General features: G+C 44.9%; 1 protein-coding gene across 15 annotated transcripts in view; it reads left to right on the top strand.

Annotated features, from left to right (window-relative positions):
- COA1 (cytochrome c oxidase assembly factor 1) overlaps nucleotides 1-27560 on the top strand; it is a 199628-nt gene that overhangs the window by 161048 nt on the left and 11020 nt on the right. For all 15 annotated transcript variants that reach the window (XR_013523852.1, XR_013523850.1, XR_013523853.1 and 12 more), the window contains 3 exons: nucleotides 284-432; nucleotides 4824-4900; nucleotides 25136-25242. Coding sequence is in view for 11 of the 15 variants with exons in the window: in XM_078342305.1 (XP_078198431.1) it covers nucleotides 284-432; nucleotides 4824-4900; nucleotides 25136-25242 (333 nt within the window). In the remaining 4 variants the exon portion in view is untranslated. The remainder of the gene's footprint in view (nucleotides 1-283; nucleotides 433-4823; nucleotides 4901-25135; nucleotides 25243-27560) is intronic.

The raw sequence follows: 27560 nt of genomic DNA, 5'->3' as shown, positions 1-27560 counted from the left end.
CCCTTAGATGTAGAAATAAGGCAGTGAATGAGGGAAGAAAGATGAAGATATTGAGGCATAGAAAGGGTCTGTATGAGGTCAAGGCCCAAGATCATCTGCATATCCCTGCAGACACTGCCTGCCTGTGCTTTGGTTTTGAGTTTAGAGAAGATGGTCCTAATTATTCGTCCATCCACAAATTTCATGTTTCTGGTTCCACCCCATACATCAATTGTATAATTTTCTGTCTAGTAGATTCCACCTAAGTCCAATAAGGAACACAAAGTGTATGTTTCATCCTTAGAGACGTATTCCAGGAGTTTATATTACCAGTTGGCATTGGAGCAGCTGCAGATCCATCCCGGGGCACAGGAAGCTCTGGGCCCTCCTGTCAGCGTCCACCATCTCAAGCTCACTGGCAAGGACAACTTTGTGGACATTGCTGATGCCAAGGTAATGTGGTGCCTGCCGAAGGAGAGGAGGGTCGGCTGTCTCCTGGAAAGTCTTGGAGGAAGCTGGAGTTAAGGATTTGGGATGGGAAATCTTAGTAAAGCAGGGTTTGGCACCTTTAAAAAAAAGTTTTTAAATTATGGATTTTAATGTTTATATAAAATATATTTTATGTTCTAGATTATTTCTATATACATTTCTTCCATTTCGGGGAATGGATATGGCAGGGAATGCAGTGGGTGTGCTGAAGTCACCATCTTGAGCTGAAGATAGTAGAGAAGTGACCAGTGGTGGTTTGCTACCATGTTGGCTTTGATATTGCTCAGCAGTTTGGGGGGCCAAGGTAGGAGGATTGCTTGAGCCCAAGAGTTTGAGACCAGCCTGGATGATACAGCAAGACCCTGTATCTATCTATCTAGCAAGCAAGACCCGTCTTTATCTGTCTGTCCATCCATCCATCCAGTCTAATCTGTCTGTCTGTCTATCTATCTGTCAATCAATCAATCAATCATTTAGCCAGGCATGGTGGTGCACACCTGTAATCCCAGCAGGAGGCTGAAGCAGGAGGATCGCTTGAACCCAGCAGTTGGAGGCTGCAATGAGCTATGATTCACGTCACTGTACTCCAGCCTGGGGGACAGAGTAAAACCCTGTCTCTAAAATAAAAACAAAAAAGGCAAATGCATCTGTATCTAGTCAGTGCTCATTCAAATGTAACCAACTCTTTAAACTTTGACTTTTAAAGTGAATTTATTTACATTGCTTCCACAGACTACCAACCCATTTTTTAACCATATCGTTTTGTACTTGATCACACTTACATGTAAAACACATTTGTTCTCCAAGCTTGTTTAACAAGCATGTTTTCAGTATATGCCCTGGTTTGAAGAATGATTCTAAGCTCTGTGGGGAATAGAGGTACAGAAGGCTTTTGGGGGTTTACAGTTGAAAATTCCTGAGTAAGACAGGGTGAGGCAAACCCTGTCACTATTGTGCAGGCCTAGAGGGGAGTGGCTTGAGGCCTGGGAGACAGCTGTGAGGACTTTGAATGGTGGAGAGGAACACCCTGTCAGTGTGACGGTGCAGTGGAGGCACAGGTGGGCAAGGTAGGTGTGGGCAGGTGGGAGGGACTGTGGCCACCAGAGAGCCACAGTAGCATCTTAGAGGGTGTGTGTGTGCTTGACTCTGGCAGCAGAAGCCCAGGAAGTATTGGGAGGGTAAGAGTGAGGTTATCTGACCTTATTTTTTGTTATTTTTATTATTTTCTTAATACATAGCTCTAATGAGACTTTTTTTTTTTTTTAAGCTACAAAAGCAGTTTGTGCTCTGGTATTCTGATTAAAATACTTACTTTTAAAAGAAGGTGAATTTGTGTAGATTGGCAATGCCCAGGGACTGGCTACAGGGAGCCACCTTTAGGAGAGAGGCATGGCCGCACTGGTGTGCACTGGTGAGAGCATAAACTAGAGGTGTGGCCTGGAGAAGTGAGAGATGGATGTGAAGTCCACTGTGGCAGACTTGGTAACAGTCATGTGTCAGGAGCGGGTGGGTCAGAGGTGAGGTTCCAGTGTCCAGCATGGGTGTGAGTGGAAGGACGGCAGCGACACTGCGTGTGAGAGGACACCCAGGAGGAGCACAGGGAAGGGCCGGACATGTGTAGAGTGCTCACTCTGTGCCAGGCCACTGGATTTCTCCCCTGGTGTGGCAGAGCCCCTGTGTGCTTCCCCGTCTTTGGTCACTTGGCTAGACTCCAGCAATGCTAAGAACTTGGAAAGCCAGTGGGTAGGTCTGGCTGTTGCATTTCTCTCAGCACAGGGCCCAGCTGCAGCACTGAGGAAGTACACGCCAAAGATGCCTTTGCTGGGGCTAAGAGCAGAATCAGTTTCATGATCTTGTGCTCAAGGAACCCCAGTAAGAGTAGGGTGAGGTCCTGCTGTTGTTCGTGGGAGCTCTGTTCTGTCCAGCCTTCACTTTGGCCTGGTGGTGCTGAGAGGGCGCCTTCCTGGGCTTCCCCACATCCCTGGGCCCTTGGCCACGCCATGACTGTGTTAGCTCTGGTGCTAGCTTCTGGCCTCTACTGCTGCCAAATGCTGTGACTCCATAGTGACAGTTCAGTCTGCTGCATCAGAGCCATCTGGAGCCTCAGTGCCTGTCTTCCAATTTGTGGACTATTTTTGACATTCTGTCAGGGTTCTTCACTTACTTTCTTTATAATCAGCTGTTTATGAGGGTGCCGGTATGCAGCCTGTGCCCTCGCATCCCAGAGTCCTCGATTTGTAGTTCTGACGGTTTTCCAGAGGTGAGATGTTTCAGTTGTTCATGAATGATTGTCGTACGTTGGGATTTTTTTCCCAAGTGTGTGTGAGATAGTCAACAACGGCCAACACTTTGCTTTACCAGAACTTCTGCTTTAATCTTTGGCAAGTTCTGGCTGGTGAAGGAACCAAACTGTGGTGTTACATCTACCCACGCAAGTGCAGCTGCCATAGTTCAGACATTGGCCTCAGAGTTTGCTGGTCTTCAGAATCCTTGCGCCTGCCCTTTTCTTTCCTTTCTTTCTCTTTTTTTCCCCCCAAAGTATCCAGAGATGGTCAGTGTATACTCTGTTGCTTAATTCTGTCATCCAGAGAAAAGCTGTAGGACCCTGGAGATTTGTTCTTTTTTTTGAGATGGAGTCTTGTTCTGTTGCCCAGGCTGGGGTGCAGTGGTGTGATCTTGGCACACTGCAGCCTCCACCTCCTGGGTTCAAGCAATTCTTCTGCCTCAGCCTCCTGAGTAGCTGGGACGACAGGTGTGCACCACCATGCCTAGCTTTTTGTATTTCTAGTAGAGATGGGGTTTTGCCATGTTGCCTAGGCTGGTCTTGAATCCTGGCCTCAAGTGATCTGCCCACCTAAGTCTCCCAAAGTGCTAGGATTACAGGTGTAAGCCACCATGCCTGGCCAAAGATTTGTTCTTGAAGTATGATTAGGTGCCTGCTTATTCACCTGAGTTGTGGAGCCATGTCCCAAATTCTGTCCCTTCCTTCAAGGGTGTTTAAAGAAAGGATTTTGGAAAGCACAGGTGTGTACCTCAGTAGTTTCTTCTCTTGGTGGCAATTTGGAATGGGTGGGATACTCCCTCCCTGCCCCTGCCCTTGCCCCCACCCCAAGAGGTATCTTTGGCCATCTCCAGGGGCACAGGAGGGCACTCTGGGAGGTGCCTGTCTTATGATGGGCTTCCTTGTTACTGTGCCTGTGTCCCTTTTGTGAGGCTCTTACTTTTGGTTTTCATGAGAAACCAAAAACATTGCATTCACTATCTTTTCTTCTAAATCAAATGTAATCAAACAACTGCTTAGGGGCTGGCTTTGAGGCTCTCAGGCCGACTCCCCGGTCATGGGCATGGCAGCACCTGGCAGCATCCCTGTGGTGCGAGCCCAGCCTATGGTGCCGGGGATGAAGGAGAAACTGAGAACTGTGTTGTCTTTCCCAAACGAGCCTTCATGTGTTACATTTTCTTTAAAGCCTGTTCTTTAGGGTCCAGGTCAAAATACGTACCAATTTGCTGGCGATAGGTCCCCCTTTAAAACAGTGAATTTTTTATTTTTGTACTTTATTATGAAAAATTTCAAACGTATAAAAAAGATAAAAGAATTTATACTGTGATCACCTATAGCTGGTACCTGGATTCTACAATTAGGATTTTGCTCTGTTATTTTGATGGATTACAAGGGAATTTTCAGACATTACACATTTCATCTCCAAATACATGGTTCCTGTTTTGTTGTTGTTGTTGTTTTTGTTGTTTTGGTAAAATTTACATTCTTGAAAGGCACAAATCCAAGTGCCCTGTCTGATGAGTTTTAACAGATACACCCAATGTGTCACTCAGGCTGTTATCTAGATGTAGACTGTTCCCAGCGCCTGAGTTCCCTTGTGCCCTACCCAGTGGGTCCCTTCTCATCTTTCAGCTCTACCAGAGGCGGTCACTTTCTTTTTTTTCCCCAGCATAGGTGCCTGTACTGGAGTTTAACACAAATAGTTACATACTCCTCCTGTGTGAGGCCCTTTGACTCAGCATGTTTTTGATACTCATCCATGTTGCTGCATTTATCAGGAGTTTGCTCTTTTAAACAGTGGACTTTTGAGCTGTCACTGGAAGTACCCAGATCACTGTCATGGAAGTGCTCCCTCCAAATGGAAGGGCTGCCATTGACCTCACCAGCCATCCAAAGAGGGCCAGGACATTTGGAAAATCAAGTGGATTCTCCAGCTGGGCTGTTAGAAAACCACTTGCTTCTGTGGAGAATCACTGGGTTTTATAGGCTTAGCTCTAGAAAGCATCATTTTGACATCTCTGAAATGACCCTGTATCCAACTACATCTCTCCTTTCTGTCATTTTACACCCACAGTTGAAGATTCCTGTCTCTGGATCTAAGTCAGAGGGTCATCTCCACGTCCACTCAACCAGAAGTGGCCCCTTTCAGAGGTATCCTGGGAAGGTGACAGCAGTGGGGGAGTGGGAGGAGGACTTCCTAATGGAAGCAAGCCTGACTCCATTTTTATTTCTTGTTAAATGGCTGTGGGCATAGGAAGAATTAGTTTTCAAGCTTGAAGCTGAAAGCTTCGTGGCCTGGGCAGCAAGCCAGTACTGTGGCTCTTAGCTGGGTCCAGTTTATCCATGCAGTCTGCTGAATTGCCCTCTCCTTATGCTGTTGAATTTGTAAAACTTTACACTTACATGATCTAGCTCTATCATAATTTGATGCTATGTTACAGCTTCTCACTTGACTGCCTCAATTGTTACAAATGAATAAAGGGCATGGACTCTTGTTCCCGAATTTATTCATCACATTCTTTGCATAAGCTCTCCACCCCTTAATTGGCTTGGCTTTGCTGGTTGCCAATAGCTACATCACTCACTTCCCCCACGGGAAGCCTCTCAGAGATGTTTGCTGTTTAGCCAGACTGTGTTTTAATTCTCAAGGACAAAAGGAGCAGGCAGCCCCACCTAGCTCACCCTGGGCTCATTGACCTCTGAGCCTGGGATTAGTGCATGAGTTGGCTGGATTCCAGGCCAGGAACTGTGAATTAGGAAATGATAAATAAACTGCTCCTTCTCTTTCCTGATGTCCCTTCCATTTGCCTGTCAGTCATTTTTAAGCCCGCCTTGGAAGGCGAAGCTAGTTAAATAATGAGAGCCGGTGAAATGTTGAAACATGATGTTGACACAGCACTCAGACAGAATCATGTTTAAAAAAATTTAAGGCATTATTCAAAACAACTGCTTTCCCCGCCCCCCCCCCCCTTTTTTTTTTTACTACGGCTGTTGCCTCAGCGCTCATGGATTAGATAGACTGTACTTTTGATTTCTCTAAGGTGGCACCTTGACGAGGTCTTCTTAGAGCTCAAGGATGGTCAGCAGATTCCCGTGTTCAACCTCAGTGGGGAAAATGGTGATGAAGTGAAAAAGGCATAGAGACGACCCGGAAGACCCAGCTTCTAGTCCGGCCTTCCCTCTTCTCACCCTGTGCCCACTGGCGTGGTGGCCCATCTGAGTGACAGATACTCCCACAAGCCAGTTTTCCAGCCACCAGTAGGATGACTGTATGTGCCATCATATGGTAATTTTGGTATAAATCTAACTTGGGTACAACAAATGCTAGTTGTCATTTTTAAACTGAATCAGAAAGAAACTCATAAATTTCAGATGATTTATTTGAAAGTGCTTTGTTTAAAAAAGCACATGATAAAAGGAATCAGAATTAATAAAACGTTTGTTGATCTTTGCTATTTCTCATTTCTTTCCTTTCTCCTCCTCTTCCTTTCCCCTGGAATTTTCAGTTCCTCAGTACAAAGCCTGAGGCTTAGTAGTACTGAAGGAATTTTTTTCTAAGTATTGACATGAGAATGCTGAGGAAGACCGCTTTTGTTTTTCACTTTACCTTGACTTCATGTTGTTAAGTAGCTCGTGGACATTCTCCATCACTTTGGAATATTTTGTTTGCTTTGTTTATATTTATTTCTATTTCAGATACCAACCATCTGCCCAGTTGAAGATTTGCAAAATAATTGCTTTTATTCCAAACATTTTGAAAGCTTAGAAAATTTGTATGTGTACATGTACAGTTAACATAGGAAAGTTAGACAGGTTCTGGCTGGGTGTGGTGGCTCATGCCTGTAATCCCAGCATTTTGGGAGGCTGAGGCAGGTGGATCACCTGAGGTCAGGAGTTTGAGACCAGCCTGGACAAAATGGTGAAACCCATCTCTGCTAAAAATACCAATAAATCAGCCAGGGATGGTGGCGGATGTCAGTAATCCCAGCAACTTGGGAGGCTGAGGCAGAGAATTGCTTGAATCTAGGAGGCGGAGGCTTTAGAGAGCCAAGATTGCATCATTGCACTCCAGGCTGGGCAATAAAAGTGAAACTCTATCTGAATGAATGAATGAATAAATAAATAGCTAGCTAGCATGTTCTTATCCTTCTGCTTTCCACACAACATAACCACGTTAGAGAATCGTATCCTTAGGTTTATTAGTCTCATAAGGAAACATACTATAAAGCAAGAGAACTTCCTTCTGAGCAGCAGAGCCTACAAAAACAGAAATCTAGTATCTGTGCTTTGAAAGGGTCAGTTTAACTCTTAGTATTAGCAGGCTTAATGCAATAGTAGCTGGTTGTCTACAGTGAAGGACAGCCATGAGCTCTCTTCCTACATTCTTAATACTCATTGAAGAGAAGCCTTTCAGAAAAAAAAAATGAGCTTAAATATATTGGTAGAGTATGAGGTCTTCAGTTTTTACAAGTTATCTCTGGAGTTGTTTCTTTAAAAACATATTTGTGTGTTCTTTGAGTAGATTATACAGTGAAAAGTCTCTCCTTGAGAGCACTTCCGTCAGTGGAATATTTAGATAAATATTCCAATCTCTATAATCTGTTAGAATAAATGGCAGAGTACCGTACAGCTTTGTGCTTTTTGAGTTTCACACTGTCCAATTGGATGTATGTTGTGGATTTGTGTTGCTCTCTGCTCTGCAGCAACTTTTACTTCATTTTAGTGTTTGAATTTTTTTGGTTGTTTCTTCGCCATGGCCAACTTGTAGAAAACCAGGGCTTAGGTCGGCCATCTGCTCTGAAGTCAAAACAAGCGTAGAGTTTGAATCAAGAAGCTTTTCTAATCCACCTGATAGGAAATAGTATTACGTCGTGAAAAGCTCCTTGACTTCTATTTGAAAGCCACTCTCTTGGGTACTTTTTCTGTTCACATTTACTTCCATGTGAGCACTTAATGCCTTCATGGGTAATTCTGTACAGGCTGGAACCTGGTCATTGCAGTAGACACTGTCTTTCCTTTTCTTTGAAGATAGCAATGATGTACACCTGCAGCCCACTACTTCCTTTGTACCCAGTAATCACTGTGACTCAGCCATTGAGTCACTAACTACCTTAATAATGTCTTGGATAATGCATCAGAAGAAAAGGTGAGTTTTTAAGGAAAGGCCCCCAGTGCATCCCATAGAGAGACAGGATAGCCCAGAAACCAGAGAAAGGGCTTTCCTAGAATTATACGAACTGTAGATCTGTAAAGACTGCAGGAGAAAGATCACTGCCAACAAATGGTAGAGTGACTCCCATAATGCTTTGCCACAGAAGAGGCTGCAGGGCCTCCACCCACAAGTTCCTTGCCAGCCAGTATGCTGGGTGGATGAGCAGGGACTGTGGAGAGCACTATAATACTGTGCCAAAAGAATTTCAAGCTGTGCTGCTAAAAATGATGTAGAAAAGAGAGATACCAGTTAGGAGAAATTTAAGAGGCTATCTGAAGGCAGTGGTGTCCCTGTGGACCTTGGCGTCCAAGATTTTGATAAGCAGACATGATGGAGAGCGCCCGGCAACTGGAAAGCACAACATGAAGAAAGGCCCCAGAGCGGGCAGATGGGAGCTGTGCCCCAGAAATCAGAGACCCAGTTTGGACAGCATGTAGGTGAGCGTAGGTAAAGTAAAAGAGAGGCGTGGAAAGGTAGGTCGGCCATAGTGTGTGAATGCCAGTGTGGACATGTTGCATATAATTTGTGGCTGTCAAAGATTGCGGGGTAAGCACGTGATTCTGCTGTTAATGAAGGTTTCAGAGATTGTGCTGAACATGTACTGACAAGACCAGTATGCCTTTCAGGAAAGTCACAGACTTCACCGTCTTTGTTCACTTCTCCTAGAAGTAGCCTCCTCTTGCTTGCAAACATTTCCTACTCACCAACCCAAGGACTTGATAATACCTGATAAGGTTTTATTACTCTGAGTTTTGGTAAAGTTGTATACAGCAACAATGAAACTGAAATTATGTATACACAAAACAGTCAGAATTTAACAATCGTTGCTTCTGTCCTCTGGCCACCAGCAAGGCCAGGGAAATGCTCAGGAAGTGGTAGCTCTAAAGGGTTTTCTGAAAGCCAGCAGCTTTGGAAGTGGCCTTAGGTCACTTGACTCTGGCATTTTCAGTTTGTCCATCTGAAAAATAGGAATAAATATTTACCAGTCACTTACCTTACAGGTGAGACAATGTTTATACTGCTCATTGGGATGCTTGGGCAAAAGATGTTTACACAGGAGGCTGGATGGCAAGGGTGGGGTGTCAAGAAAGAGATTGGAGGGTGATAGGGAAACCTCCAGTCTCCACCCACTAGAAGATTCTTGGCTCCTTAGTAATGCAGTCCTGGTTCAGGCATGTTTTTTGGCAGAGTCGCTCAGTTGAAAGCACTGTCAGGAATGATTACAGAAAAACTGCGCTCCTTTTATAATCCAGGGCAGAAAAGTAGGAAATGAAAATATTAATAATATGCCTCTAAGACATAGGTTGGGTACAGAAGTGAAATTTGACTTTGCAAGAGAGAGTACTTTTAATTCCTAAATTATCTTCCAATTTTTTTTTCCTTAGGGGAAATTTCCAAAATGATTTTTTTTTTTTTTTTTTTTTTTTGAGACGGAGTCTTGCTCTGTCACCAGGCTGGAGTGCAGTGGCGCAGTCTCGGCTCACTGCAACTTCCGCCTCCTGGGTTCAGGGGATTCTTCTGCCTCCCGAGTAGCTGGGACCACAGGCGCATGCCACCACGCCCAGCTAATTTTTTTGTATTTTTAGTAGAGACGGGGTTTCACCGTCTTGGCCAGGATGGTTTTCATCTCCTGACCTCATCATCCGCCTGCCTTGGCCTCCCAAAGTGCTGGATTACAGGCGTGAGCCACCGTGCCTGGCCCCAAAATGATTTTTAAGGAAACATTTTAATCAGATCACAGGCAGTACATTAAAAGTCTTTTTATTTTTAAATAATTAGCTGTCAAGGCAGAAATTAGACCCCCTACTACACACTCATAACACTTAAGTTTGGCTGCCACGTCAGTCACCTTGCAGTCTTAATGACAAAGTAATTTTTCACTTCCGAATTATTTTTATGAAATGAGAAACTGTAGACCTGGCTCCCTTATGAAAGTTGATGCAAAAATTCGAAATAAAATATCAGTGAACTGAATCCAATGATACATAGTAGTATATTGTATTGTTTTTCACAAAACAGGTTTGTGCTTCTCCCTCTCAGTGCTCTTCCCTGTGGGAGGATTATATCTCTCTGCCTTGTTGAACTTAGGTGTGATTGTGTGGCTTGTGAGTGGAAGTGGCACGCGGGACTTTTAAGTTTTAAGTGCCAGCCCTTGGTTCACCCTGTTCACCTTGCCACCTTTCCTGAAATTGGCTATGTTCCAGATGGAACATACCTCAAGGGCTTGGGGGCTGGAGCTGACAGCTGACCCACAGTGGGACATGGAGCACAAGAGAGAAGTAAACCCTTACAAGCCCCTAAGATGAGGGGCTATTTGTTACTCTATCCTAACCTAGTGCACCCTACTGTTAACAGTGATTAAGAAAGGTTTTTTTCCAGGAACGCAAAGGTGGTTCAAATATCAGGAAATTCTGGAATTTTTGTTTTAAAGTTCTGGGGTACATGTGTAGAACGTGCAGGTTTGTTACATAGGTATATACAACATGCCATGGTGATAGGCTGTACCCATCGACCCCTCATCTACATTAGGTATTTCTCCCAGTGCTATCTCTCCCTTAGCTCCCCAGCCCCTAACAGGCCCCAGTATGTGATATTCCCCTCCCTGTGTCCATGAATTCTCATTGTTCAGCTCCCACCTATGAGTGAGAACATGCAGTTTTGATTTTCTGTTCTTGTGTTAGTTTGCTGAGAATGATGGTTTCCGGCTTCCTCCATGTCCCTGCAAAGGCATGAACTCATCCTTTTTTATGGCTGTATAGTATTCCATGGTGTATATATGCCACATTTTCTTCATCCAGTGTATCACTGATGGGCATTTGGATTGGTTCCAAGTCTTTGTTACTGTGAACAGTGCCACAGTGAACATATGTGTGCATGTATCTTTATAGTACAATGATTTATAAACCTTTGGGTATACATACCCAGTAATAGGATTGCTGGGTCAAATGGTATTTCTAGTTCTGGATCCTTGAGGAATTGCCACACTTTTCTTCCACAATGGCTGAACTTATTTACACTCCCACCAATAGTGTAAAACCATTGCTATTTCACCACATCCTCTCCAACATCTGTTGTCTCCTGATTTTTTAATGATCACCATTCTAACTGGCATAAGATGGTATCTCATTGTGGTTTTGATTTGCATTTCTATAATGACCAGTGATGATTAGCTTTTTTTCATGTTTGTTGGCTGTATAAATGTCTTCTTTTGAGAAGTACCTGTTCATATCCTTTGCCCACTTTTTGATGGTGTTGTTTTTTTCTTGTAAATTTAAGTTCTTTGTAGATTCTGGATATTAGCCCTTTGTCAGATGAGTAGCTTGCAAAGATTTTCTCCCATTCTGTAGGTTGCCTGTTTATTCTGATGATAGTTTCTTCTGCTGTGAAGAAGCCTTTTAGTTTAATTAGATCCCATTTGTCAATTTTGGCTTTTGTTGCTTTAGTCATGAAGTCTTTGCCCATGCCTATGTCCTGAATGGTATTGTCTGGGTTTTCTTGTAGGGTTTTTAATGGTTTTAGGTCTTACATTTAAGTTTAATTCATCTTGAGTTAATTTTTGCATAAGGTGTAAGGAAGGGATCCAGTTTCAGCATTCTGCATATGGCTAGCCAGTTTTCCCAACACCATTTATTAAACAGGGAATCCTTTCCCCATTGCTTGTTTTTGTCAGGTTTATCAAAGATTGTATAGTTGTAGATATGTTGTGTTGCCTCCGGTGCCTCTGTTTTGTTCCATTGGTCTATATCTCTGTTTTGGTACCAGTACCATGCTGTTTTGATTACTGTAGCCTTGTAGTATAGTTTGAAATCCGGTAGTGTGATGCCCCCCGCTGTGTTCTTTTTGCTTAGAATTGACTTGGCTATGTGGGCTCTCTTTTGGTTCCATATGAAGTTCATGGTGGTTTTTTCCAGTTCTGTGAAGAAAGTCAATGGTAGCTTGATGGGGATAGCGTTGATTCTGTTAATTACTTTGGGCAGTATAGCCATTTTCACGATATTAATTCTTCCTAACCATGAACATGGAATGTTTCTCCATCTGTTTGTGTCCTCTCTGATTTCGTTGAGGAGTGGTTTGTAGTTCTCCTTGAAGAGATCCCTTACGTTCCTTGTGAGTTGTATTCCAAGGTATTTTATTCTTTTTGTAGCAATTGTGAATGGCAGTTCGTTCTTGATTTGGCTCTCTTTAAGTCTGTTATTGGTGTAGACGAATGCTTGTGATTTTTGCACATTGATTTTATATCCTGAGACTTTGCTGAAGTTGCTTATCAGTTTCAGGAGTTTTTGGGCTGAGGCGATGGGGTCTTCTAGGTATACTATCATGTCGTCTGCAAATAGAGACAGTTTGGCTTCCACCTTTCCAATCTGAATACCCTTTATTTCTTTTTCTTGCCTGATTGCTCTGGCTAGGACTTCCAGTACTACATTGAATAGGAGTGGTGAGAGAGGGCATCCTTGTCTAGTGCCGGATTTCAAAGGGAATGCTTCCAGTTTTTGCCCATTCAGTATGATATTGGCTGTTGGTTTGTCATAAATAGCTTTTATTACTTTGTGATACGTTCCATCGATACTGAGTTTATTGAGGGTTTTTAGCATAAAGGGCTGTTGAATTTTGTCAAATGCCTCCTCTGCATCAATTGAGATAATCATGTGGTTTTTGTTTTTGGTTCTGTTTATGTGGTGAATTACGTTGATAGACTTGCGTATGTTGAACCAGCCTTGCATCCCTGGGATGAATCCTACTTGATCATGATGAATAAGTTTTTTGATATGCTGTTGCAATCGGCTTGCCAATATTTTATTGAAGATTTTTGCATGTATGTTCATCATGGATATTGGCCTGAAGTTTTCTTTTCTTGTTGGGTCTCTGCCGGGTTTTGGTATCAGAATGATGTTGGTCTCATAAAATGATTTGGGAAGGATTCCCTCTTTTTGGATTGTTTGAAATAGTTTTAGAAGGAATGGTACCAGCTCCTCTTTGTGTGTCTGGTAGAATTCGGCTGTAAACCCATCTGGACCTGGGCTTTTTTTGTGTGGTAGGCTCTTAATTGCTGCCTCGACTTCTGACCTTGTTATTGGTCTATTCATAGTTTCAGCTTCCTCCTGGTTTAAGCTTGGGAGGACATAGGAGTCCAGGAATTTATCCATTTCTTCCAGGTTTACTAATTTATGTGCACAGAGTTGTTTGTAATATTCTCTGATGATGGTTTGAATTTCTGTGGAATCTGTGGTGATTTCCCCTTTATCATTTTTTATTGCATCTATTTGGTTGTTCTCTCTTTTATTTTTAATCCATCTGGCTAGTGGTCTATTTTGTTGATCTTTTCAAAAAACCAGCTCTTGGATTTATTGATTTTTTTGAAGGGTTTTTCGTGTCTCAATCTCCTTCAGTTCAGCTCTGATCTTAGTTATTTCTTGTCTTCTGCTGGGTTTTGAGTTTTTTTGATCTTGCTCCTCTAGCTCTTTTAATTTTGATGATAGGGTGTCAATTTTGGATCTCTCCATTCTCCTCATATGGGCACTTATTGCTATATATTTTCCTCTAGAGACTGCTTTAAATGTGTCCCAGAGGTTCTGGCATGTTGTGTCTTCGTTCTCATTGGTTTCAAAGAACTTCTTTATTTCTGTCTTCATTTCATCGTTTACCCAGTCAACACTCAAGAGCCAGTTGTTCAGTTTCCATGAAGCTGTGTGGTTCTGGGTTGGTTTCTGTATTCTGAGTTCTAACTTGATTGTACTATGGTCTGAGAGGCTGTTTGTTATGATTTCAGTTGTTTTGCATTTGTTGAGCAGTGCTTTACTTCCAATTATGTGGTCAGTTTTAGAGTAGGTGTGATGTGGTGCTGAGAAGAATGTGTATTCTGTGGATTTGGGGTGGAGAGTTCTGTAAATGTCTATCAGGTTTGCTTGCTCCAGGTCTGAGTTCAAGCCCTGGATATCCTTGTTGATTTTCTGTCTGGTTGATCTGTCTAATATTGACAGTGGAGTGTTAAAGTCTCCCACTATTATTGTGTGGGAGTCTAAGTCTCTTTGTAAGTCATTAAGAACTTGCCTTATGTATCTGGGTGCTCCTGCATTGGGTCCATATATGTTCAGGATCGTTAGCTCTTCTTGTTGTATCGATCCTTTTACCATTATGTAATGGCCTTCTTTGTCTCTCTTGATCTTTGTTGCTTTAAAGTCTATCTTATCAGAGATGAGAATTGCAACTCCTGCTTTTTTTTGCTCTCCATTTGCTTGGTAAATCTTCCTCCATCCCTTTATTTTGAGCCTTTGTGTATCCTTGCATGTGAGATGGGTTTCCTGGGTACAGCACACTGAAGGGTTTTGGATTTTTATCCAATTTGCCAGTCTGTGTCTTTTGATGGTGCATTTAGTCCATTTACATTTAGGGTTAATAATGTTATGTGTGAATTTGATACTGCCATTTTGATGCTAAGTGGCTGTTTTGCCTGTTAGTTGTTGTAGATTCTTCATTATGTTGATGTTCTTTAGCATTTAGTGTGATTTTGGAATGGCTGGTACTGGTTGTTCCTTTCTATGTGTAGTGCCTCTTTTAGGAGCTCTTGTAAAGCAGGCCTGGTGGTGACAAAATCTCTGAGTACTTGCTTGTTCGCAAAGGATTTTATTTTTCCTTCACTTCTGAAGCTCAGTTTGGCTGGATATGAAATTCTGGGTTGAAAGTTCCTTTCTTTAAGAATGTTGAATATTGGCCCCCACTCTCTTCTGGATTGTAGTGTTTCTGCCGAGAGATCTGCTGTGAGTCTGATGGGCTTCCCTTTGTGGGTGACCCGACCTTTCTCTCTGGCTGCCCTTAGTATTTTCTCCTTTATTTCAACCTTGTTGAATCTGACGATTATGTGCCTTGGGGTTGCTCTTCTTGCGGAATATCTTTGTGGTGTTCTCTGTATTTCCTGCATTTGAGTGTTGGCCTGTCTTGCTAGGTGGGGGAAATTTTCCTGGATGATGTCCTGAAGAGTATTTTCCAGCTGGGATTCATTCTCTTCGTCCCCTTCTGGTACACCTATCAAACGTAGGTTAGGTCTTTTCACATAGTCCCACATTTCTTGGAGGCTTTGTTCATTCCTTTTTGCGCTTTTTTCTCTAATCTTGGTTTCTCGTTTTATTTCATTGAGTTGGTCTTCGACTTCAGATATTCTTTCTTCTGCTTGGTCAATTCGGCTATTGAAACTTGTGCATGCTTCGCGAACTTCTCGTATTGTGTTTTTCAGCTCCTTTAATTCATTCATATTCCTCTCTAAGTTATCCATTCTTGTTATCATTTCCTCATATCTTTTTTCAAGTTCCTTAGTTTCTTTGCATTGATTTAATACATGTTCTTTTAGCTCACAAAAGTTTCTCATTATCCACCTTCTGAAGTCTAATTCCGTCATTTCGTCACAGTCATTCTCCTTCCAGCTTTGTTCCCTTGCTGGTGAGGAGTTTTGGTCCTTTCTAGGAGGCGAGGTGGTCTGGTTTCGGGTGTTTTCCTCCTTTTTTCGCTGGTTTCTTCCCATCTTTGTGGATTTATCTGCTTGTCGTCTGCGTAGTTGCTGACTTTTTGACTGGGTCTCTGAGTGGACACCCAGATTGTTGATGATGAAGTATTTCTGTTACCTGGTTTTCCTTCTACCAGTCTAGCTCCTTCGCTGTACGACTGCTGAGGTCCACTCCTGGCCCTGCTTGTCTGGGGTGCACCTCTAGCAGCTGTGGCACAGCGAGGGATGCTACCAGTTTCTTTTTCTGCTATCTTTGGCCCAGGATGATGCCTGCCAAATGTCAGTCTTTTGGCTATAGAGGGGTCAGGGAGCTGCTTGAGGAGACAGTCTGTACTTTATAGGCGCTCATTTGCTGAGCTGTGAGCTCTGTTGTTCATTCAGGGCTGTTAGGCTGCTATGTTTGATTCTGCTGCAACAGAGCTCATTAAAAAAACCCTTTTTTTCTCAAATGCTCTGTGTTGGGGGGTTCGGGCTTTATATTTGGATGTCCATTGAGGTGTCCTGCCCAGCTAGGAGGCAGACTAGCCACTGTTTGCCTGCTGAGGCTCCACCCTGCTGTTGTGAGGTTCGCCCTATTGCTGCAGGCTCTGCTGTTCTGCTGTGGTCTCCGCCACACCCTGCGGCAGAGTCTCTCTGTTGTAGCGGGTTGCCTCGGCAATGGCAGGCTGCGTCAGCAGTGGGCGTGTATCTCAGTTGGGGTGGGTTGCCTCGGTAATGGTGGACGCCCCTCCCCCACAGAGCATCTCGGACCATCTGCTCAGGATTGTTTGAAATCGCGGTTTTGTTCATCCCACTGGGCTATCCCAAACGCTCTGTCCCTGCAATCCCCTGGGCTGGCCCACTGTCCAAGTCTCGTTCAGTCTCAAGTCCAGCCCTCTCAAGTCTCAGGTTGCCGGTTCAACAGGGCACCTGGACAAGCGCGTCCTGTGGGGAGTGCTGGGTAGGGCCAGCCGCTGCCACCCCGGCTGCCGGCTTCGCCAGGCAGAGGTGTCAATTTTTTTTTTTTTTAGGGTTTTTGTGTCTCTGCCTCCTTCAGTTCTGCTCTGATCTTCTTTATTTCTTGTCTTCTGCTGGCTTTTGAATTTGTTTGTTCTTCCTTCTCTAGTTCTTTTAATTGTGATGCTAGGGTGTTGATATTAGATCTTTCCTGCTTTCTCTTGTGGGCATTTACTGCTATAAATTTTCCTCTACACACTGCTTTAAATGTGTCCCAGAGATTCTGGAACGTTGTGTCTTTGTTATCGTTGGTTTCAAAGAGCATCTTTATTTCTGCCTTAATTTCATTATTAACCAAGTAATATGCACCCAATACAGGAGAACCCAGATTCATAAAGCAACTTCTGCTTTTTTTTTTTTTTGCTTTCCATTTGCTTGGTAAATATCCTTCCATCCCTTTATTTTGAGCCTGTGTTTGTCTTTGCATGTGAGATGGGTCTCCTGAATACAGCACATTGATGGGTCTTGACTCTTTATCCAATTTGCCAGTCTGTGTCTTTTAATTGTAGTTTTTAGCTCATTTACATTTAAGGTTAATATTGTTCTGTGTGAATTTGATCCTGTCATTATGATGGTAGCTGGTTATTTTGGCCGTTAACTGATGCAGTTTCTTCCTGGCATTGATGGTCTCTACACTTTGGTATGTTTTTGCAGTGGCTGGTACCAGTTGTTTCTTTCCATGTTTAGTGCCTCCTTTAGGAGCTCTTGTAAGGCAGGCCTGGTGGTGAGAAAATCTCTCAGCATTTGCTTGTCTGTAAAGGATTTTATTTCTCCTTTGCTTATGAAGCTTAGTTTGGGTGGGTATGAAATTCTGGGTTGAAAATTCTTTAAGAATGTTGAATATTGGCCCCCACTCTTTTCTGACTTTTGTAGGGTTTCCACAGAGAGATTTGCTGTTAGTCTGGTGGGCTTCCCTTTGTGGGTAATCTGACCTTTCTCCCTGGCTGCCCTTAACATTTTTCCTTTATTACAACCTAAGTGAATCTGATGATTATGTGTCTTGGGGTTGCTCTTTTTGAGTAGTATCTTTGTGGTATCCTCTGAATTTCCTGAATTTGAATGTTGGTCTGCCTTGCTTGGTTGGGGAAGTTCTCCTGAATAATATCCTGAAGAGTATTTTCCAACTTGGCTCCATTCTCCCCGTCACTTTCAGGTACACTGATCAAAGGTAGATTTGGTCCTTTCACATAGTTCCATTTTTCTTGGAGGCTTTGCTTGTTTCTTTTAACTCTTTTTTTCTGTCATCTTGTATTCTCACTTTATTTCATTGAGTTGATCTTCAGTCTCTGATATCCTTTCTTCCACTTGATTGATTCAGCTGTTGATACCTGTATATGCTTCACGAAGTTCTCGTGCTATTTTTCAGCTCCATCAGGTCATTTATGTTCTACCCTAAACTGGTTGTTCTAGTTAGCAATTCCTTTAATCTTTTTAGCTTCCTTGCATTGGGTAAGAGTATGCTCCTGTAGCTTACAGGAGTTTGTTATTACCCACCTGCCGAAGTCTACTTCTGTCAATTCGTCAGACCCATTCTCTGTTCAGTTTTGCTCCTTTGCTGGCAAGGAGTTGTGATCCTTCGGAGGAGAAGAAGCATTCTGGTTGTTGGAATTTTCAGCCTTTTTGCACTGGTTTCTCCCCATCTTCATGGATTTATCTGCTTTTGGTCTTTGATATTGGTGATCTTTGGATGGGGTCTCTGAGTGGACCTTCTTTTTGCAGATGTTGATGCTATTCCTTTCTGTTTGTTAATTTTCCTTCTAACAGTCTGGCCCCTCTGCTGCAGGTCTGCTGGAGTTTGCTGGAGGTCCACTCCAGACCCTGTTTTCCTGGGTATCACCAGCGGAGGCTGCAGAACAGCAAAGATTGCTACCTGTTCCTTTGGAAGCTTCGTCCCAGAGGGGTACCTGCCAGATGCTAGCCAGAGCTCTCCTGTATGAGGTGTCTGTTAGCCCCTACTGGTCGGTGTCTCCCAGTCAGGGACCCACTTGAGGAGGCAGTCTGTCTCTTATCAGAGCTTGAATGCTGTGCTGGGAGAGCTTACATCTGCTGAAGCTATGCTCACAGTTACCCCTTCCCCCAGGTGCTCTGTCCCAGGGAGATGAGGGTTTTATCAGTAAGTCCCTGACTGGGGCTGCTGCCTTTTTTTCCAGAGATGCCATGCTTACGGAGGAGGAATCTAGACAGGCAGTTTGGCTGCAGAGGTCTTGCTGAGCTGCAGTGGGCTCTGCCCAGTTCAAACTTCCCTGCAGATTTGTTTACACTGTGAGGGGAAAACCACCTACTCAAGCCTCAACAGTGGTGGACGCCCCTCACCCCACCAAGCTCAAGCTTCCTAAGTCGACCTCAGACTGCTGTGCTAGCAGCAGGAATTTCAAGCCAGTGGATCTTAGTTTGCTGGGTTCCGTGGAAGTGGGACCCACCAAGCCAGACCACTTGTCCCCTTGGCTTCAGTCCCCCTTCCAGGGAAGTGAAGGGTTCTATCTCGCTGGTTTTCCAGGTACCACTGGGGTATGAAAAAAAACTCCTGCCCCTAGCTCAGTGTCTGCCCAATGCCCAAATTGCTGCCCAGTTTTGACTGAAACCCAGGGCCTTGGTGGCGTGGACACCAGAGGGCATCTTCTGGTCTGCTGGTTGCGAAGACTGGGAAAAGCATGGTATCTGCGCTGGAATGCAACGTCCTTCCTGGTACAGTCTCTCATGGCTTCCTGACCCCAAATTTTCTCCTGCAGCTTCCTCACCTCTCACATTTAGATGCCACTCTGGGGTTATTAATTGGCCTAATTTCAATACTGTTGTGTGTCAGGGAATAGGGAGGCCAGAAAAGAGGGAGATAGACAAGGGAATGGCTGATCAGTGGAGCAGTTGGAAGACACGTATTTGTCAATTATGTTTACCCCAGGTGTTGAAGGGGCCATGTGGTAGGGGTGTTTCTCCTGGCTCAGGGTGAAAGTCTAGGCTCCCCATATGGCCTCCACTGACACTATGGGGGTGGACCTCCTTACCATCCTGCAGGGATAGAAGTCCCACACTCCCTACTGGGCTAACTGACACAGCTCCAGCAGGAGATGGGGAGGCCTGATTACAACAGGCAAAGGAAAAGGTCTAGGCTCCCCACTTGGCCTTTGCTGATGAGGCTGTGGGGTTTCGGCCATGGGTTTTTCCATGGTGTTTGCATAAAGTAGGGCAGTTACTGTCTGAGATCCCTCCATCTTTATAGGTTGCCCTGTCCTGATCCTTTGACACCTGGCTTTGCTTAGCTGTCGGCTCCTATTGGTGTTTCTGGGGTGCCAATTTCTCCAGAGCCCAATCTGAGCTATATGAGGCAAAAGAAAACCCAGGTAAGTCAATTCTGTGTTATTCCTTGGGTACTGAGGTTCCTAGACAGTCTTCTCATCTTTCATAGGAGTCTCATGTTTGTTTTACATAAGTCCAGGCTGCACTTAGTGGGAGGAATAAGGATAAGTGTGTCTACTCCCCTTGTCTCTTCAACTTTGTTTTGAATAGTGAATTTTCTAAAAGTGTCCTAGAAAGTCAACATATGGCTGGGTGCAGTGTCTCACGCCTGTAATCCCAGCACTTTGGGAGGCCAAGGTGGGTGGATCGCTTGAGGCCAGGGGTTCGAGACCAGCCTAAGCAACATGGTGAAACCCTGTCTGAAAAAACAAAGCCCGAAATATTGCTACTCATTAACAATGCACCTGGTCACCCAAGAACTCTGATGGAGATGTACAAGATGAATATTGTTTCATGCCTGCTAATACAGTATCTATACTGCTGCCCATGGATCAAAGTGTACTTTTGACTTTTAAGACTTATTATTTAAGAAATACATTTTATGATTCTTCTGATGGTTCTGGACAAAGTCAGTTGAAAACCTTTTGGAAAGGATTCACCATTTTAGATGCCATTAAGAGCATTCAATTCATGGGAGGAGATCAAAATATCAACATTAACAGGAGCTTGGAAGAAATAAGAGGGTTTCAAGACTTCAGAGGAGGAAGGAACTGCAGATAGGGTGAAAATAGCAAGAGAATTAGAAGTGGAGGAGTCTGGAGATGTGACTGAATTGCTGTAATCTCAGGATCAAACTTGTGTGGATGAACAGTTGCTTCTCATGGATGAAAAAAGAAAGTGATTTATTGAGATGGAATCTACTCCTGGTGAAGATGCTGTGAACATTGTTGAAATGACAACAAAAGATTTAGAATATTGCATAAACTTACCATTGGCAGGGTTCGAGAGGATTGACTCCTAATTTGGAAAAGTTCTACTGTGGGTAAATGCTATCAAACCGCATCATATTCTACAGAGGAATCTTTCATGAAAGAAAAGAGTTAATCAGTGCAGCAAACTCCACTGTCTTATTTTAAGAAATTTTAAGAAATTGCCACAGTCATCCCAGGCTTCAGCAACCACCACCCTGATCCGTCTGCAGCTATCAACATTTAGGCGATACTGTCCACCGGCAAAAAGATTATCTCAATGAATGGTTGTTAGAAGTTCTTAGCAGTAAGGTATTTAAAAAATATCATTTACTACCCTCCTCTGACATGTAAAATATTTTAAAATTAATATGTGTACATTATTTTTAGGCATAACACTATTGCTCACTTAACCTATAGTATAAACCATTTAATATGCACTGAAAGAGCAAAAAATTCATGTGACTTGCTTTCTTGTGGTATTTGGTTTATTGCAGTGGTCTGGAACTGAACTCATAATATTTCTGAGGTATGCCTGTATTCAAAAAGCTGAGTGAAACCCCAATAAATCCATGATAGGACAGACTTCTGAAAACTAAAGACAGAAAAAAGCTTGAAAGCATCAAGAAAGAAATGACATCTTACCTATAGGGAAAAGTAACGCAAACGATGACAGATTTCTTTTTGGAAACCATGGAGGCAAGAAGGAAGTGAGACCAATTATTTTAGAGTGCTAAAAGAACTGTCAACTGGTGGCTGGGCACAGTGGTGCACACCTGTAATCCTAGCACTTTCGGAGGCCAAGGTGAGTGGATCACTTCAATTCAGGAGTTTGAGATCAGCTTGGCTAACATGGCAAAATTGTGTCTCTACTAAAAATTAAAAAAATCAGCTAGGCATGGTGGCCTGTGCCTGTAATCTCAGCTACTTTGGAGGCTAAGGCATGAGAATCGCTTGAACGTGGGAGGTGGAGGTTGCAGTGAGCGAAAATCCTACCACTGCACTCCAGCCTGGGCAACAGAGACTGCCTCAAAACAAACAAACAAAACTGTCAACTCCAAATTCTGTATCTGGTGAAATGTTCCTTCAGGAATGAAGGGGTAATACATTCTTGGATGATGGAAAACTAATGTAATTTGTTGAATGGGTCTACCTTGTAGGCCTTGAATAAACCTACCCTAAAGGAAGGTCTTGAACCAGAAATGTTTTAAAAAAAAAAAGTCTTGGAATGTCAGGAAGAATGACAGAAACAGCAAAAAATGCGCAAATACAATAGACTTTTTCCTTCTTGTGTTTTCTAAATTATTTGGTAGTGAAAGCCAAATTGTCTCATGTGGATCTCAATGTACATAGTAGATATATTTAAGACAATTATAAATAGAGTGGGGAGGGGACGAACAAGAGAGTTAAGTTTTCTACATTTCACCCAGATTGGTAAAATGTTGACATCAACACATCTTTACATGGCAGTGAAGCACTTCTGTATCTCAAGTGTCTTGGTAGGGTTACAGGAAGATAAGATGGCATAAAATGATATATGCTGTGCAAAAATCAATTTCCTTTAGTTATGTAAGATGTATCTGTAAGGCCAGTTGCCTTGCCAGGAGCTCAGACACGCCCATCCTTCTCCATGCCTGAAAACTACGTCACCAGGATCTGCACTCAACACATGCTCACCTCTGCATTCCGCACCAGAATCTGCACTCAACACTAAACTCTGCACTTGGCACCTAGCCTGCCGTTGGAAACCACCAAAATTTAAAAGAAGCCCTGCCAAAAACTGCCCAATAGCACATTGCCCGTCCAGCCCTGCTCACCAGAAATACTGCCTACCTACCAATAGCAGCTCGCCCCATCCACGTCCTGTTTCTCCACAGCCAATCAAATGCCTTCACTCTTTATAAAACCCCATGCCAGAGAGAAGTCAGGCGTGACTTCTCTGGCTCCTTTCCCTGGGACCACAGAACCTCGCCGGGAGTTAAATTGGCATTTAATTGTTTTTATACTGGCCTCAGTTTCCTCATTTTAAACTCGGCAATAACCCTTACAAGTGGTGCCGAAACCCAGGAGGAGTTGTAAGGCCCCTCCTGGAGGAAACTGACTCCTTCATCTGAAGCCGGACCAGGGAACTGCTCCACCACAAGGTAAGACTTCTGTTACCCACAGCTGCTTCTGCTGCTTGCCTCATGGACTCCCTGCTCATAATCGTGGTCGTGTCAGGGACTCCTTCCTGCTCCCCGCCATGGGCCCAGGGTCCTGGCCTTATCTCGAGGACCTGAGCATAGAGGAGAACTCCCTACACTCTTGTCTTCTCCCCATGAGGAGTTTCTCAGGGTCAGGATTCTGAGGGAGACGTCCCCACCTTCCTGAACCCTCTCATGTCCTCCAGTGTTCGGTAGCACGGCCTGGGACGCTTAGCCACTCTTCCGACCATCTCCGCAGCAGCAGCTGAGGTTTGGGTATTCAGAAGCCCCATTTGCAGACCAAGGCCCTGCCTAACAGCAGGACCATATCGCCGGTTTATGGTATTAAAACGTCTATCTCAAATCGGCCCTTTGGCATATAAACTCTCCTCCTAATCCTGAGTGAGTGAGTTTATGTGTAGTCCCACAGCCTAACAGCTACAGGGCTTGTGTGGGCCTCAACCCGTGGTTCCACAGGGACGTCATAAGGCATAACAGTGATTCACCTCAGGACTGAAAGTTCTGAGGTGACCAGGCCTGGGGGTTATACGGGTACACCTTAGCCAAGATGCCCTGAAACATCCCTTTAGGGACGTGGCCGGGAAGGCATCAGAGTGGTCTCCCATCTGGGGGTACCCACCCTTTGTCCATCAATCCTATATGTGGTTCTGTCTCAGGTAGCCCTAGCCCTGTCTCTCTTTATTTTCTTTCTTGTCATAATCGTTGCAGCCTCTAAGTTCTCTCAGCCACCCCCCACCCCAGGAAAGGAGTACTTCTGCCCGTGTTAAGTATAATACCTTTCCATATTCCTTTCTTACCCCTAACTACCCCACAAGAAAGTGAACCATGAGCAATCAAGTCCCTCCCAGACCCTAGATCGCCATTAGGATGCCTAGTCCAAAATCTACCCAAACTGGGTCTTTCCATTAAAAAGAAAAGGCTGCTTTTCCTCTCTACCATGGCCTGGCCACAGTACTCTCTGGACAACCAGTCTAAGTGGCCTCCAGAGGGCACACTTGACTTCAGTGTCCTGACAGATTTAGATAACTTTTGCCAAAGAACAGCAAATGGTCGGAGGTCCCCTATGTCCAGGCCTTTTGGTATCTGCGCTCCCAACCCACCCTCTGTTCCTCTTGTTCCTCTGCCCAGGTCCTGTTAGCCAAAACCCCGCCTTTGCCCTCAGCCCCACCCAGCTCCGCATTCTCAGAAAACTCGGAAGACCTGTCCTGCCCCACCTGCTTTACCAACCCCGCTCCTCATGCAAGGCCTCAACTCCCTCCTCCCTCTTCTCCTTCTCCTCCTCCCCAAAGCCCTAATATGACTTCCCTTGTCAGTGCTCACACCCGCTCTCACGACCCCCCCACTCCTCTGCCCTTTGCATGAGGTAGCTGGGGCAGAAGGCGTTGTCCAAGTACACGTTCCCTTCTCTCTGTCAGCCATTGAAAAATGCCTAGGGTCATTCTCTACCAATCTTACTGCTTATACTAAAGAATTTCGTTACCTCGCCCAGGTGTATGACCTCACCTGACATGACACCTATGTGATCCTGTCCTCCACTCTTACTCCAGATGAGCGTGACCGCATTCTTTCAGCGGCCCAAGCACACGCAGATCAGGTACATCTCACAATCAATCAAATGCCAGTAGGCGCAGCAGTGGTCCCTGAGGCCAACCCTAATTGGGACTATCAAACTGGCCAAGATGGCCACAGCCACCGAGACCAAGTGCCTCCTAGCGGGCATGCAAAGCGCAGCTCAAAAGATAATTATGACAAGTTAAGGGAACTAACTCAGGGTCCTGATGAAAACCCAGCTGCCTTCCTAGACTGATTAATACTATGATCCTCCATACCCGGCTGGATCCGGCCTCCTTAGCAGGGGCTACAGTCCTAGCCACCCACTTCATCTTCCAGTCGGCAGCTGATATAAGGAGGAAACTTTAAAAAGCTGAGGAGGGCCCCCAAACTCCCATATGGGACCTGGTGAACATGGCATTTAAAGTTTTCAATGGCCGAGAGGAAAAGGCTGAGGCCACCTGCCAGGTCCATTTACAGCAAAAAGCCTCCAAACCCAAGCTTTTGTAGCAGCCCTGAGGCCAGCAGCCCACCGAACATCCGGTGGAGGTGATCCATCGAAACCCTCCCAAAATTCTTCAAAGGCCCCACCTGGGCCCTGTTTCAAATGTGGCCAGGAGGGACACTGGGCACAGTAGTGCCCCTGTCGTTGTCCACCTCCTAGACCCTGCCCAAGCTGCAAACAGACTGGACACTGAAAGGTTGACTGCCTGTCTTGGTCTGCAGGAAGCAATCCCTTCACTTGAACTTCTCGGCCTTCTGGACGACTGACAGCCCGGACTCGAGGACCCCCATCACCCTTGCCGAGCCCAGGGTAATGCTGCAGGTAGCGGGTAAGTCCATTTCCTTTTTAGTGGATACAGGGGCTACCTATTCTCTACTGCCTTCCTACTCAGGACCTAACATACCTTCCCAGGTTTCAGTCATGGGGATTGATGGAAAGCTCTCCTGTCCTAACCAAACTCATCCCTTAGCCTGTGTCCTTGAGGGAAACCCCTTCTCCCACTCCTTTCTAATCATACCCTCATGCCCAGTCCCCTTTTTAGGAGGAGATATTCTCCAGACTGTAGGGGCCACCCTCCAGGTCACTGGCTCCCCACATTCAAGCCCATCCTTTGCCCACCTCCTGTTTTCCTAACCAGTATCACGCCCTGTCTTGACCCCTCGCCTCAACCCCCTATCCCTCCTAATGAAGTTAATCCCTTGGTATGGGATACCTCCAAGCCTGTTGTGGCCAGACATCACATACCAGTTAAAATACTTCTCAAAAACCCTACCCACTTACCTTCACGTCCTCAGTTTCCCATCTCAAAAACCCACCACCAGGGCCTAAAGCCTATCATCACCTGACCTCTGGCCCAGGGACTCCCTATCTTACTGGTTCAAAAGTCGACTGGTGACTACTGCCTAGTTCAGGACCTGCACCTCATCAACGAGGTGGTGGTACCCCTCCACCTGGTGGTCCCCAACCCATACACCTTATCCAACATTCCCTCCACTACCTCTCATTTTATGGTTCTTGACCTCAAGGACGCCTTCTTTACTATTCCCTTTCACCCAGAGTCTTACTTACTCTTTGCCTTCACCTGGACCGATCCTGACACCAACCTGTCACAGCAGCTCGCCTGGACGGTCCTGCCCCAGTGATTGAGACAGCCCCGATATTTTTGGACAAGCCTTAGCAGCTGACCTTAGTTCCTGCTCCCTCCCCAGTATGTGGATGACCTATTACTTTGTAGCCCCTTCCTCTCCTTGTCTCAACAGCACACTACCACTCTCCTTAACTTTCTTGGATCCCAGGGGTACCAGGTATCTTACTCTAAAGCACAGTTGTCAGTCACCTCAGTAGTCTACTTAGGCATTTGCCTCACCCCCAAAACTTAAAGCCTAACAGCCAACCGCCAGCAGGCAGTTCTTTCACTGCAGCCCCCAGAGACTGCAGCCCAGATTCTCTCCTTCTTAGGATTTGTAGGATTCTTCCGTCACTGGGTACCTAAATTTGCCACTCTAGCTAAACCTCTGTAATGTGGTGGCTAAGGACACACCCACGGGACCCCTCTCTCATCCTGGAGTTGTAAAACAAGCTTTCAAAACTCTACAAATTGCTCTGTCCATGGCACCTCCACTTCAACTGCCAGACCTTATCCATCCCTTCTACTTGTTTACTGACGAGAAACAAGGTGTTGCAGTTGGAGTCCTAACCCAACCCCTAGGTCCTGTGTATCGTCCTGTAGCATATTTATCAAAACAACTTGATCCCACAGTCAGGGGATGGCAGCCTTGCCTGTGGGCCCTGGGAGTGGCAACAGAACTTACCAAAGAATCCCTAAAACTTACCTTGGGCCAGCCCATCTTGGTGTTCTCTCATCAGCTAACTGACCTTCTCTCTCACAAATCCCTCACTCACCTAGGACCCTCTCGCCTACAGGAGTTTCTTCTACTCTTTATTGAAAATCCTTCAGTCAGCCTTCATCCCACTTCTTCACTCAACCCATCTACTTTGCTTCCCCTTCCATCCCATTCCCCCTCCCCAGCCCATTCCTGCCCTGAACTAATAGATGCATTTGCTAAACCTCGGGAGGGCCTGTCTGACCTTCCCCTATCTAACCCAGGCTTTACCTTTTATGTAGATGGGAGTTCAATAGTGACAGCCGAGGGGCGGCAAAAAGCAGCCTATGCAGTAGTCACTGACTCAGCCACCCTTGAGGCATGTCGCCTCCCCGATGGAACCACCTCACAAAAAGCAGAGCTCATTGCCCTGACCCGGGCTCTCACCCTAGCACGGGTAAAGCGGGCAAATATCCATACCGATTCAAAGTATGCTTTCCTTATTACCCACTGTCATTCTGCCCTCTGGAAAGAGCGGGGATTACTTACCACCAAGGGGTTCCCCATAATCAATGATACCCAAATCTCTAATCTCCTACAGGCCCTGTCACTGCCCAAAGAAGTTTCTGTCATTCACTGCCGAGGGTACCAAGCCCAGCAGGATGCTGTTTCCCAGGGCAATGCAAGGGCAGACGCAGCAGCAAAATCCTTAACTAATACCAGGCCAGCCCCCACTCCAGTCCTTTTCCTCACCACAGCCATGCCGCCAATTTACTTGCCATCAGAGAAACAGGCCCTCATATTAAAAGGGGGGACCAAGTCT

The sequence above is a fragment of the Callithrix jacchus genome, chromosome 11, assembly GCF_049354715.1.
Source record: "Callithrix jacchus isolate 240 chromosome 11, calJac240_pri, whole genome shotgun sequence".
NCBI classification, from domain to species: Eukaryota; Metazoa; Chordata; class Mammalia; order Primates; family Cebidae; genus Callithrix; species Callithrix jacchus.
The sequence above is the reverse complement of the archived record's forward strand: the minus strand, read 5'-3'. Positions and strand labels throughout refer to the sequence as shown.